This window comes from Triticum dicoccoides, chromosome 7A (assembly GCF_002162155.2).
Source record: "Triticum dicoccoides isolate Atlit2015 ecotype Zavitan chromosome 7A, WEW_v2.0, whole genome shotgun sequence".
Classification (NCBI taxonomy): domain Eukaryota; kingdom Viridiplantae; phylum Streptophyta; class Magnoliopsida; order Poales; family Poaceae; genus Triticum; species Triticum dicoccoides.
The window spans coordinates 237969686-237982950 of NC_041392.1; the positions used below are offsets into that span (position 1 = coordinate 237969686).

At 43.4% G+C, this 13265-nt stretch overlaps 1 protein-coding gene across 1 annotated transcript; it reads right to left on the bottom strand.

Moving 5' to 3' along the window:
• Positions 1–2456: 2456 nt before the first annotated feature.
• LOC119328664 (aminoacylase-1-like) lies at positions 2457–6449 on the bottom strand. The gene is made up of 5 exons (XM_037601648.1): positions 5928–6449; positions 4878–5330; positions 3990–4127; positions 3049–3288; positions 2457–2831 (listed from the first exon to the last, which is right to left on the bottom strand). Exons 1-5 carry the CDS (start codon positions 6330–6332, stop codon positions 2718–2720), a joined length of 1350 nt encoding a protein of 449 aa, XP_037457545.1. The 5' UTR covers positions 6333–6449; the 3' UTR covers positions 2457–2717.
• Positions 6450–13265: the final 6816 nt, after the last annotated feature.

Consider the following 13265-nt stretch of genomic DNA (forward strand, 5'->3'; position numbering starts at 1 on the left):
TCCAATATGAAAGTTCGACAAAAATTCATGAAAAAACCCGACAAATCGGCAACACTAGAGCCATATAGACCGGCACTATGCCTATGTCGATGGAGATGGTGGATCGATCCGAAGGTTATGTTGCCACCCATGTTGAGAAAAAACCCTCCGTAGCCACCTGCTCCAATCGCATACACACCGCCTTAAATAGCGGTTGGTCATCCGGTCGTTGTAATATATTACTTTTCTTTTATTAATGTATTATTTCTGATCTGATGGTTTCATATTCTTAATTCATACATAACAGGGAGCAAAATAGTGCAATGTGTATATGTGAAATATCGTGCATTAAATAATACATGTGGGCTTGTGAGGATATCCATATCACATGAATTAACGTGCTGCTTACTATGGAGTTGTACACGTGATGCATGATGGTGTTCCATTCATCTAGTATACTTCTACTTTTGTATACAATTTTTGTTATTTGAAATTCAATTAGTAATTGTTATAATTGTCACTACCACAAAGGAGAAAGAGCTGGCGGCACGGTTACACTCTACCCAAGTAGTTGAATGTGGGTGTTAACATGAATGATGGTAAGGTGGGTGGCTCGTCACATGCCTACATTCAGCTCCAACCGGGCAAGAATCACCTCACCGTCTTATGTTGCGCCACATTAACTCATGCAACATAGATGGCTATATATAAGACTGCTAGGCAGTGATGGATCCATAGGCCAAGAGAAGAAGGGCAAGGCAGAGAAAGTGAGCTGAGCTGCGAGCTGAGGGCAAGAGCAATGTAGCAATGGGTGTGGGAGGTATCGGTAACAAGTTTGCTACGCGGGCAAGCAATTCCACCTGACGCACCTCAAAATCCTGACCTGAAGAAGCATCTCAGACGAGCGAGTGGATCTTTGTTGTGCACGACGCACACCAATCGTGTTGCGCCTTCCGATCTACCTGTTCGGCCGCGTTGTGTGTCACGTCTTCCTCCACTAAATCAACCCCTCTTCCCTACGCCATTGGGTCATTCATTCCAGATGCGTCTTGTCAGGTTGTGCCACTTGGCTAGCATGGAATGCCTCGACATCTGATCGCCACTTCCTCGGACTTGCTGGCGTCCGTTCAGCCGCGACAACCGAAGGAAAGGGTGGCGGCTTGATGCTACGTGGGAAAGAGTCAAGCATGGTTCATGTCTAAGTTGTAGGAGCCTAGGAGTGAGTGCTGATTAAAGCGAACGACTTATGTGTGTGTTGTACCGCAATTTACTTGTTTGGATTCATTTTCTGCTTTGTCGAGAAAGATAACTAGAGGTGGATAGAAAAGAGGAGTTGCGTGGCTGCCTAGGTATATCCAAGTCTCGATCCGTCTAAGCTTCAATACATTTGACAACATCTAGACAACAAAAACATTCTGAGGTTTGTGTACATAAAAGGAGAGGAGACATGGTCTCCTCACTGACGCACCAAGTATTTAATAAGTACTAACCATAATAATAATATGCCGATGAACTTCAGATGCAGTATCATCCATTATTCCAGGTCAAATTATCAGAGATGTACAAGGACCATATTTTTTTCTTCTGTTTTTTGCTTTGGCCGGGGAAGCAGAAACAAAGCATCGATTCGTCGGAACCCACTTCTACGCCACGATTGCATGACAAGAGGCAAGAATTTCACCGTGGCAAGACAAGATCGTCTTTCCTCACAGCTCTGCTCTAGACACTAACTCCTTGTCAATGCAGTCATCTTTGTGCTTGGCCAGTACCTTTATAATCGAATTATACATCCCAATCCCTTTGAGGTGCCCATCTGTGCTCAGGTACTCGCCGATTCTTTTACCATGGAGTTGTACACGTGATGTTCTGACGGTGTTCCATCCATGTAGTATACTCCTACTTTTATATACAATTTGTGCTATTTGAAATTCAATTGGTAATTGTATAATTGCCACTACCACAAAGGACAAAGAGTTCGCGGCACAGTTACACTCTACCCAAGTAGTTGAATGCAGGCGTGAATGTAGATGATGTCAACGTAGGTGGCTCGTAACAAGCCTTACGTGCAGTTCTCAAAAAAAATAATCCAACCGTGCAATAATCACCTGACCATCTTATGTTGCGCCGCATTGATGCAATGCATAGATGACTATATATAACACTGAGCTGAGGGTCGAGGGCAAGAGCAGTGTAGCAATGGGCATGGGAGGCGTCGGTAACATGTTTGCTACTCAGGCCAGAAATTCCACCTGATCCAGCGCAAACTGCAGGCTGAGACGAGCGAGTTTATCTCTGTTGTGCACAACACATGCCTGGCATGTCGTGCCTTCCAAGGCAGGCGTAGAAAGAAAGAGAAGTTCAGGAGGGGAAAAGAGAGGAGCTGCGTGGATCCAAGTCTCAAGATCCGTCAAAGCTTCAGGACGGTGTCTCACTGACGCATCAAAGTAGCAAGGAAGTGCCTCACCAAGAGAAAGAACTGATGAACAACGGATGAAATGCCATCACTTATTTAATTATACAGAGATGTCATTACTCGTACAATATGCGGAGGAACTACAGATGCAGTATCATGAATTATTTCAGGTCAAATTATTAGAGATGTACAAGGACCGTATCTGTGGTTTTGCTTTGGCCGCCGGAGCAGAAACAGAACATGTATTTGCCAAAACCTTCTTCTGCGTTACGACTGCACGTCGAGAGGCAAGATATCCGGCGTGGCAAGATAAGATCATCTTTCCTCACAGTTCTGCCCTAGACTCCTCGTCGATGCCGTCATCTTTATGTGTGGCCAGCGCCTTTATAATGGACTCGTATATCCCAATTCCTTTGAGGTACTCATCTTTGCTCAGGAACTGCAAGACATGCACACATCTTAAGTATTTGTAAAGAACATTGGTACTTTCTTGTGTATAAACGATAAGAGCATGACCAATATGTTGCTATTTTAGCTGTCAGGTACTGTAGGTGCACGTTGATGTGTCTAGTTCTAAAGCTATGCTATTCTATATGAGAAAGGCAATCGGATAAGTTGATGGCTTGATGTATTAAATGGAGCTTGGTGGCACAAACCTCGTTATGATCATGGAGCAGTACTGGTGTGTTCGCCATAGGGGAAAAGCCAAAAGCTGGTATCCCAATTTCCCGGAAATAACGAGCATCAGTAGAAGCCGGAAATATCTCCGGCTTGCCAAGTTTGCCACCAGCTCGCTTCACAGATTCTTCAAACACAGGCCACCATGGGTTCGAGCTGTCAGCAATTGTCATGGCTGGCTTCCCTAACTTGTCAAGGACAGAGCCCTTTTGTTTGAACTGTCAAACAGACATCAAGAAGAAACTTGATTACAAAACTTATGCACCATGTAATATTATCCTTACAAGATTGCTGAAATTAAAATAAAAGGAAACTCTCAGCTCAACTGCTCCTTTGTTTTGCTCATCAAAGTGTTACACTAGCATTATTCGTTTACAAGCTTTTTTTTATCCGCCTTTCGCAAATTTTCAGCCATGCATTGCCTTTAAAGTATTTGTAGCAGGCACAAACTGAACATGAATCAGTTTTCACCAATAGAAGCGCAGGCTTTAGTACACCAAATGAAATACTCCTATCTTACAGTCATTTAACACACTAGACAGTCAGAAAAAACACCCTCAACCCCCAGTACCCAATAAAAAGTAGCTAATACAAACTAACACAGCAAACCTCAATAATTACTTCAACCCTTCAACTGAATGAATAATTACAAGATAATTAACCTTCTTCAATTATTCTAGAAAACTTTCTACCTATATTTTGTGTTAGATATTTCTTTCCTTTTTCATAATTTAAAAGACAAATCAAAAGATTTACAGTGCAGAAGAGGAATGATAAATTAACCTTCATTTCAAATGGGTATCCCCCATGACAAAGAACACGATTCAAGAAAAATCAAATATAATGTAAGCTCTCCACAGCATGGATAATTATATATGTTGACAAGGCATAAGTAATTGCCCTGTCAAGAACATCATACCTCGAAAGTCAAGTTGCGTGAAGAAGGTGCCCATTCTTCAGCAAGACGCTTCTCTAGTGCTTCAGTATGAACACTAGGAGGGATTCGAATGTCAATTCCTACCTCTGCTTCAGATGGTTGTAGATTCATCACAAAACCCTGAAATAAGAGTGAAAATAGACTTATTAACTGAAAACATGAGTCAATCAGGGTGAACTTGATGGCAAAGTGTTATCCTTTTAACAAAAACTACATGACTAAGGTAGCAAATACTAATTGCAATGAATTCAAGATGTTACAGTACATAAAAGCATCAGAGTCTACATGATCATGATTGTGAACTCCGTGGTACATTTCGAAGTAAATGAACTTCAAGAACTGACTTACAATTCTCTGACTCGGAAAATGGACAGAACACAGAAGTATCAGGTCCTATGTAAGCGTGATTAACTATGGTAATTCTAAAAAACATGAGACATAACGTTACTGGCCAGCACCAACTAAGAAGAAAACAAGCCTTAGTAATGCTGAAATCATATGGTCCTCTTTTTTTAGCAGGTGGATTACCTATCTCATCACGCTACCAGACATGTCAGAGATTCTTAGGCATGAAAGACTAAACAAAATCAATACTAAACAGATATTCAGTATAGAATAAATAATTCCTAGTCAAAGGAACTGATTGTTCAATTTGAACAAACATCAAATATGAAACCTATGCACTGTGTCATCTCAAAATAAATTTTAAAATACATAGGTTAATCAAGAAAAAGGACATCACATTAGCAAATGAGCAAGCGAGCAAGTACTCAAACTGCTTATATTTTTAATTGATGTTGTGAAGGATCCAATAGCAATTCGTAAATTACACTTATAGCACATTGTAAACAGGAACTTGGATAAACTAACCGTGGGTGTAGGTGTCCCAGCCTTCAAGTACGCAAAATTCACCGATACAACGTCCCCTTCAGCTTTCTCTCCGGACTTAACCAAATCAAACTGAGCTGTCCTGAACCTCCGAAGAGCCTCCACACTTTTCATTAAATTCTCCATTGCACTACCATCATACAATTTTGCACCATGCCCTGGCGCTCCCTTTGCTTTAATAGTAAGCCACCAAGGACTACGTTCTGCATAGAACACCCGGTACTCCTCCCTAGGGGATGCAAGTCCCTCGTCAAGAACCAATCCCACATTCAGCTCCTTGAATTCGTTCGATGCAACAAATAGCTCAACACCCTCATGTCCACCAATCTCCTCATCGGGAACAAATATAATATATATGTTCCGATCTGGGACAAAGCCCGCATCACGGAGACGCCGAATGGCTTCAAGATACTGCATCCCCACACACTTCATGTCCTACATTCATGAACCACAGTGAAGATCTCTTAGATAAGATAAACATGTAGAAGAGACAGCTTATCACACCACATTGTAGCTTTTAGCAGTCTCGCAGTGTTTGCGAAGGTTACTCGGACAGATCATGTATATCGAGCCATACATATCATCTAAATGCAGCTAAATACTGGACTATAAAGGGAAAATAGCAATCTTAGTATTGGAATTCATATATTTCAGGTAATATAGGTTGCATCGAACTAAGTGCACATGGAGTATAGATCTCTACAAGTACAGTGAATCTAGTCACAATTCACAAGTTTATAACATCATCAATAGTGACAAAAGAGAACACTGTGATTGGATTCAGTGCTAAAAATTCACTTGATGGATAGATTACTCAAGCATGCTCGTTGATGAAAGAACACTGAAATCAACCAAGAAGCTTGCCTGTGATATACTAACAGAGACTGCACACGGCCTAAAGCAGTTATCTTTCGTGTTATTTGTAGTCTACACATTATATGATAGTATATGCTTTAGCAAAACTGATAGTATATCCATATTTGCAGCCCAAACGAAACAAGTAAAAAAAATCGCGGCTGAAAGCAATCTTGCCTGGGAGCCGCGCGCGTAGATGCGACCGGATGCCTCGTCAAGAGTGGCAGAGAGAGGCGCGTGCTCCCACTTCTTGGGCTCCGACGGCACGACGTCGGTGTGGGAGTTGAGAAGTATAGAAGGAAGCGACGGCCGCCGCCCGGGCCACCGGAGCAGCAGCAAGGGCTTGCCGGCGGCAAACTCCAGCGTCCGCGCCTCAAGCCCAACAGCCGCCGCCTGGTCTCGGAGGAAGGCCACCGCCGCGGCGTAGTCCGGCATCGGCTGCGCCGTGTCGATGCGGAGGTACTCCTGGAACCGGGATACAGCCTCCGCGTCCGACGACGGCGAAGCGGCCGCGGCGACGGAGAGGAGGAGGAGGAGTGGGAGGAGAATCTTGGTGAGTCCAGCCATGAGAAGAATCCGCATCGAGCCCTCGCTCCCCCTGACGAGAAAGGGTGGGAGGTCGTGGCGATGAGTAGGGAGAGCGGCGGAGACGGGAGTTGGACTCTGGAGTTGTTGGTGGTGACGGCGGGGAGCCACTGGTGCTGAGACGGTAATCATAAGGCATCAACTGACGTAGAAGAGTTGTACAACTGTATTCTGCAACAACGACAAGAAATTCTTCTTTTAATACAAGAATATAATTATGAAAACTAGCTAGAAAATGGAAAGCTAAATTGAGAATGTTTGTTGTACAACAATCTTGAATTTATAACCGAGATGCATGTTGTTGTTGTTTTGTGAATTAGAAGTACAAGGTTGCTTCCGAGGGGCGCGCCTGATAGTGATAGCAAACCCTAACCTATAGCTCTACCCGCGCCACCACACACACCCAAAATCAGATGAACCTGGTGCAGTCGCGTGTGGATTTGGTGCGTTGGGGCGGGACTGGGATCCAGTGATTGGCCTCTGCCAAGTCACATCGTAACTGACGTGTAGCCCGCCGTTGAATGCAGGGGGTGACACAGATCAAACACTGTAGCAGGAAACACTGCAAGCAGGGTACTGTACACCGACTACTGTTGACCGAGCATTGTAGATCTTGTACTGTTCACGCGTATCTGTCCGCCGATTTTAGATCGGACGGTATGGAGAGGGGCAAGTCACGGTACTGTTTTCACTGGTGACTAGCAAGTCATTGGATCTCAGTCCGTTGGGGCAGTGGCCTTCCGCGGGCTATGCCGCATGTGGTGTTGATCGATCGCTTCGGCAGCGAGGTTTTCGAAGCGGAGCTCCACGTCGTGGTGTAATTCCGGCTTGTGCTGGTTCGACTCAAACGTAGTGGGGATGATCATGTCCTGAGTGTCGCTTTCGCCCTCCTTCTTCTGCGGCTTCTCAGTCTCTGACTAGTAGACGCGGTCTTGGTTGGCTTGGATAGATCGCTAAGTGGGCAGCGATGTAGGGGTTACCTCGGTGGCTATCCGGACGATTGGCTTGGGATCCTTGACGGCGGTAAGAGTGCCCTTGCTGGGTTTTTGAAGGTGCTCATAGCGTCGAACATACCTGAATTAACACCTGCCCGACATGGTCAGGATGGCGATGCTGAAGCCCTTGCCGTCGCAGCCTCCATGGAGGCACCGTGCCCACTATTGACAATGCCCACAATTGAACCCTTGACACCGCCCAAATAGGACAACTAAGAAATAGGATCCTCATAATTTATGTTCGCCGCGGGCTACCTGTTGATTGAGTGAATGAGCCTAATCTTCGATAATGTAGCGACCGCCAGTGCATTGTCCTTCTCCTTGCCCAAAGGTAGCCACAACTGAAATAAAGAGTTGGTTTTAAAGATATACTCAGCTGGTTGGTCAGAGATGATTCTCCCAATTGCAAGGTTATTGCGCATGATGCAAAAGGGTCTAAGATTGTGTTGTAAAGGCACTCCAAACAACTCTACGTTAGGCCCAGGCAAAGTGTAAACCATACCAGCAAAACTATTACATGTTTGGGGTTCCAAGTGAATGCCAAGCTCTCATGGACACAACTCCAGAAGAACTGTGCAATGAGGCGGGAAAACAGAATATGGCTGACATCTTCAGGTGCACCGCAAAGAGCACAATTGCCATCACTCGGTCCGTGTCATCAATGAATACTATAGGCATGCGAAGTCTGTTATGTAAATCCTACCAAAGAAAGTTCGGCGCACTGGTAGCACCACAAGCACCGGTGCACTAGATATTCTCCCAGGGGCGAAGTCAGACAAAGCTTTCAATGGGTTAAACTTCGTGTATGCCACATGTTTCTCTTTTTTCCATATATTGGCTGTGAAATACCACTTCATCCATTCCAAAATATAAGGTATATTTTATCTGAAAATTCAAACTTATATATGTTTGACCAACTTTATAGAAAAAATTACCAAGATCTACAAAATCATATTAGTAGCATTGGATTCATCATGAAATATATTTTTACATTATACTCCCTCCGTCCCACAACATAAGATCGTTTCTCAAGCTGTTGGGACGGAGGTAGTATTTATTTGTTATGTAGATGTTGATATTTTTCGTACAACTTTGATCAAAGTTAGAAAGGTTTGCCCTTCTTAAAAATACAATTTATATTGTAGAACACATAGTATTGGAGATATAATTTCATGAGTTTCAGCTGACACTAGTGCTCTAGGGCTAACTCGGTCCCTGGTTCCTCCCACAGGAAAGCTTCCCTTATGTCAGTATATGCTCAATTCTATTTTAGAGTTCATAACCTCGGAAATTTTTGTGTAGTGTACAAGGTAATTAACAACATTCCATCAACTATCCTTTATTTTGCATAACAAAAATAATTTTCTCGTTGTATCGTGATGTTTTTATGATTGTTCTGTTTCAATGTGATCATATATGATTCTTGTTCATATTATAGTACACTCCCCGATCCATATTAATTGACATTGTTTTAGTATTGTACTAAAGCAGCGTCAATTAATATGGATTGGAGGGGGTAGCATAGTTTCAGTACATTGATTTTTGTGTTAAGTTTAAATTTCTTTCTTGAAAAATTTCATAGCCAGCCAGCTGTAGATTTCTAAATATTAAAGTTGACATTTTATTCCCTATCGCAATTCTTTTTGACATTTTATTCGTGCAACATTAGTTCAAGAAATAGGTAACCACTAATTGAAAATCACCCAACATTACCTTTCAATACATTGTGCCAAGAAATTGAGTACATTATTTTATTTTTGATTAATTTAATAGTCAATTAAATTTGTTTAATTTTGAAAGCTTTATATTTAATTATATATTAGAAAATAGTCAAGCTGCACATTTTTGTGCAACCTAAGTTTGGTAGGTTTAGCCAGAAACTTCCCACAATTTTCTTTTCAATATATAGAGGTGCAAAATAAACTTTAGTACCTTTTCCCCATTTGTTGATTTAAGTTCAATGTTCTCAGCTTATAGATGGATGGTGTTTTTACCCCGCAAAAAAGAAAGATGAATGATGTTTTTCTGCTTTATTGTAAACCGATTATTTTTTTATGAATTAACTAGGATTTCAAGTGTGAGAAATACACATAGGGGATGCCTGCCAAAACAAGGTCGAACTGGAACCTATTTAGGCCTCCTGTTTATTTTTTCTTTGAAAAGGGGCGCTTTATTACTTAAAAGGTTTAAGCATTACACCCGGTCTTTACATAACTAAGATGCATACAGCCAATAAAGTCCAGGCACCAAGCCAAAAAGAAGACGAAATACAGATAATCTAAGTTTGTATAACGCCTAAACCGTAGGTGGCCCAATCCTACGATCACGCTGTCACCGATGTTGGATAAAAGTATCCCTTGTTGTGGTCTCCAATCGTGTATACATGTCCATAAACAGGTCTGAATTCTCCACTTGTTGTAGAGAGGACCATAAACGAAGCATCCCGGTACATCTGTAGATAACCTGTATAAGAGAAGTACTTTTGTTGTTAAAAATCTTATCATTTCTACATAAGCGACCAAATGTTGACGTATAAATGTATTCTCTAGTCTCTTCCATCAGATCGGTATTTTGGTTGCATTGAGTAGAGCATGCACTTCTACATGGTATCGAAACCAAGAGGTCTTGAGTTCAAGACCCCGCTGGCGCAATTAAATTGTAGCCCACTTTCGGTCCATGTTTAGGCCTGAGGGAACCATGCGTGAGGGAGAATATTGTTGTATAAATGTATTGCCTAGTCTCTTCATGGCAAGCGCTCCCATCCCAAGAAGAATTCTAAACCTGTGATCAATCCCATGTAATCAGTTGCCAGATATATTAGCAACACTACAAGGAGGATACAAGCCAAAAGCAATTTGGATGACTGACCATATAGAATGGGCTAATTTACATTGGAAGAACAAATGTTTTATTGTATCACCATGCGGACAAAAGACACATTACGTACTTCCATGCCAATTCCTCCTAATAAGGTTATCTTTAGTAAGAATAACCCTGCGATGAAGATACCATGCAAAGATTTTATTCTTAAGAGATATCTTCGTCTTTCAGATCTTCTTGCTATTATCAACTAGCACATAAGATTGGATCAAAGCTCTATACATAGACTCCACTGAGAATTGCCCATTCCCATGTAGGTTCCAACGAAATACATCGGACCCTTGTGACAACTATACCGTGGTTAACTGCTGGAGCAGTATGTTCCACGATTGGAGTCTAGGTCCAATTAAATCTCTTATGAACATCACATTTGGTGGGATTGATTCCAAAACCTTGGCGATAGTATCACCCTTGTGACGCACAATACTGATATAGCTGGATATTGTTCTCGAAGTATAGCATTACCTAGCCACTTATCCTCCCAAAATCTAATTTTGAACCATCCTTAATTGAGAAGGAACCATATCAGAAGAAATATTTCTTCATTGCCATTAGACCCGCCCAAAAGTGAGAGTCCCCAAGCTTACATTATACTTGGATACCGCCTTTGAACCAACATATTTTCTCCTTAGGAGGGTTTTCCATACACCATCTTCCATCAATAACTTAAACAACCATTTGCCGAGGAGGGCCCTATTCTTAACGTCAAGGTGTTGAATGCCCAACCCGCCTTGGTCCTTTGGACAGCAAGCCACACTGCATTTAGCCAGCCGATATTTCTTTCTCTCGCCATCTCCTTGCCAAAAGAATCTCAATCGGAAGTAATCCAATCTATGCAATACTCCTTTCGGCAACTAGAAGAAGAAAATCATATGTAGTACCATGTTACTTAGTACTGAATTTACGAGGACCAACCTTCCACCCAGAGATAGCAGTTTGCCGTTCCAACTACTTAGTTTTTTGTAGTCTCTCCTCGACGTGTTTCCATTCAATATTGTGAGTCCCCGATAGTGTATTGATAACCCACAAGTATAGGGGATCATAACAGTTTTCGAGGGTAGAGTATTCAACCCAAATTTATTGATTCGATACAAGGGAAGTCAAAGAATATTCTCAAGTATTAGCAGCTGAGTTGTCAATTCAACCACACCTGAAAGACTTAATATCTACAGCAAAGTATTTAGTAGCAAAGTAGTATGGTAGTAACGGTAACACTAGCAAAAAGTAACAATAGCAGTTTTGTAGCAATCGTAACAGTGGCAACGTAAAAGTAAAGAAGCAAAGATCAATATATGAAAAGCTCATAGACAATGGATCAATGATGGATAATTATGTCGGATGGCATTTGTCGGTGTCGAAACCGGCGGATCTCGGGTAGGGGGTCCCGAACTATGCGTCTAGGCGGATGGTAACAGGAGGCGGGGGACACGATGTTTACCCAGGTTCGGGCCCTCTTGATGGAGGTAATACCCTACGTCCTGCTTGATTGTTCTTGATAATATGAGTAGTACAAGAGTTGATCTACCACGAAATCGATGAGGCTAAACCCTAGAAGCTAGCCTATGGTATGATTGTCTGTCCTCTCTACGGACTAAACCCTCCGGTTTATATAGACACCGGAGGGGGCTAGGGTTACACAGAGTCAGTTACAAGGAAGGAGATCTACATATCCGAATTGCCAAGCTTGCCTTCCACGCCAAGGAGAGTCCCATCCGAACACGGGACGAAGTCTTCGATCTTGTATCTTCATAGTCCGACATTCCGGCCAAAGGATATAGTCCGACCGTCCGTATACCCCCTAATCCAGGACTCCCTTAGTAGCCCCCGAACTAGGCTTCAATGACGACGAGTCCGGCGCGCAGATTGTCTTCGGCATTGCAAGGCGGGTTCTTCTTCAAACTCTGAGTACCTGTTAAATAGTGTCTGGCTTCTTGTAAATGTTGCGCTTCTTGGCTTCTGCGTCCAATAATGGCCATCTTCCATGTGTCAAGCGAATGTGAGGAGCTAGGGTGTTTTTACATTTACCACCCCATCTATGTGAATGAACTGTCTATTAAAGAGACGAGGATCCTTAGATCCAAACCACACCATCCTCCCTCAGCGAGCATTCATCGGAGCGCGCCCGAAAAAATCCATCCCAACATGGCCGGCCAGCGCAGCTCCTCCTCTCGCTCCCGCAGCCCCAAGCCCGGAGACTGGGAGAAGTGTTCTGTCCCGCACAGCCAATTAGTGAAGCTACAGACCCAGGGATTCCTCCCTCCAGCGTATATGGTCCCGGTTCGAGCCGGGCTCGCCACCTATAATGGCGGGGAGCAAGCGGAGAGCTTTCCCAACCCCTCTAAGGGAGAGCGGGTATGCCTTGTCCCTTATTTGTTAAGTGGACTCGGATTTCCAATCCATCCATTTCTCTGAGGGCTCTGGAGTTCTACGGCCTCCAGTTGCACAACCTCACCCCTGCCTCCATACTGCACAACGCTGGTTACGTAGCCCTTTGCGAGCTGTTTCTGGGTTGCGAAGCTCATTTCGCGTTGTGGAAGAAGTTGTTCTGCCTTGTGCCCCGTACACAGAGGGGATCAATATATCAAGTGGGCGGAGCCGAAGTATGGCACATCGTCGGGACCAGATACCTATCCGGTACCCCAAAGAAGACGTCCGAGGACTGGCCTTCGAAGTGGTTTTATATGGAGGATGTTCGTCTCCCGGATCCTATCCGGATTGGTCTTCCTGAGTTCGACAACGCCCCTTTGAAGAAACACCTAAGCTGGCACCCATGGAGCCCACAGGAGGAAGATGATAGAGACATATTTTATCTCATGGGCCGGATAAAGTTGCTGGCCAAATCAGGACTGACCATAACCGAGGTTATGACAATATGCATTATGCGGGGGGTGCAACCACTTCAATATCGAGGCCACCCCATCTGGCACTTCAACGGGGAAGATGATGCCACTCGCTGCGGGCGCAAGGGACCGGACTCAGTTGCTGCTCTAGCAAAAATTCTATCCGATCTGTATAAGGGGGAAGAAGAGGAGTTCCTCCGCATCAAGCCACTGGA

Excerpts from the sequence above, each read along its gene's own strand:
- LOC119328664 (XM_037601648.1), bottom strand. The coding sequence starts at position 6,332 with ATGCGGATTCTTCTCATGGCTGGACTCACCAAGATTCTCCTCCCACTC. Across the intron at positions 3,289-3,989 it reads CACGCAACTTGACTTTCGAG|TTCAAACAAAAGGGCTCTGT; the intron begins GTATGATGTTCT and ends TCTGTTTGACAG. Across the intron at positions 2,832-3,048 it reads TGCTCCATGATCATAACGAG|TTCCTGAGCAAAGATGAGTA; the intron begins GTTTGTGCCACC and ends CATGTCTTGCAG.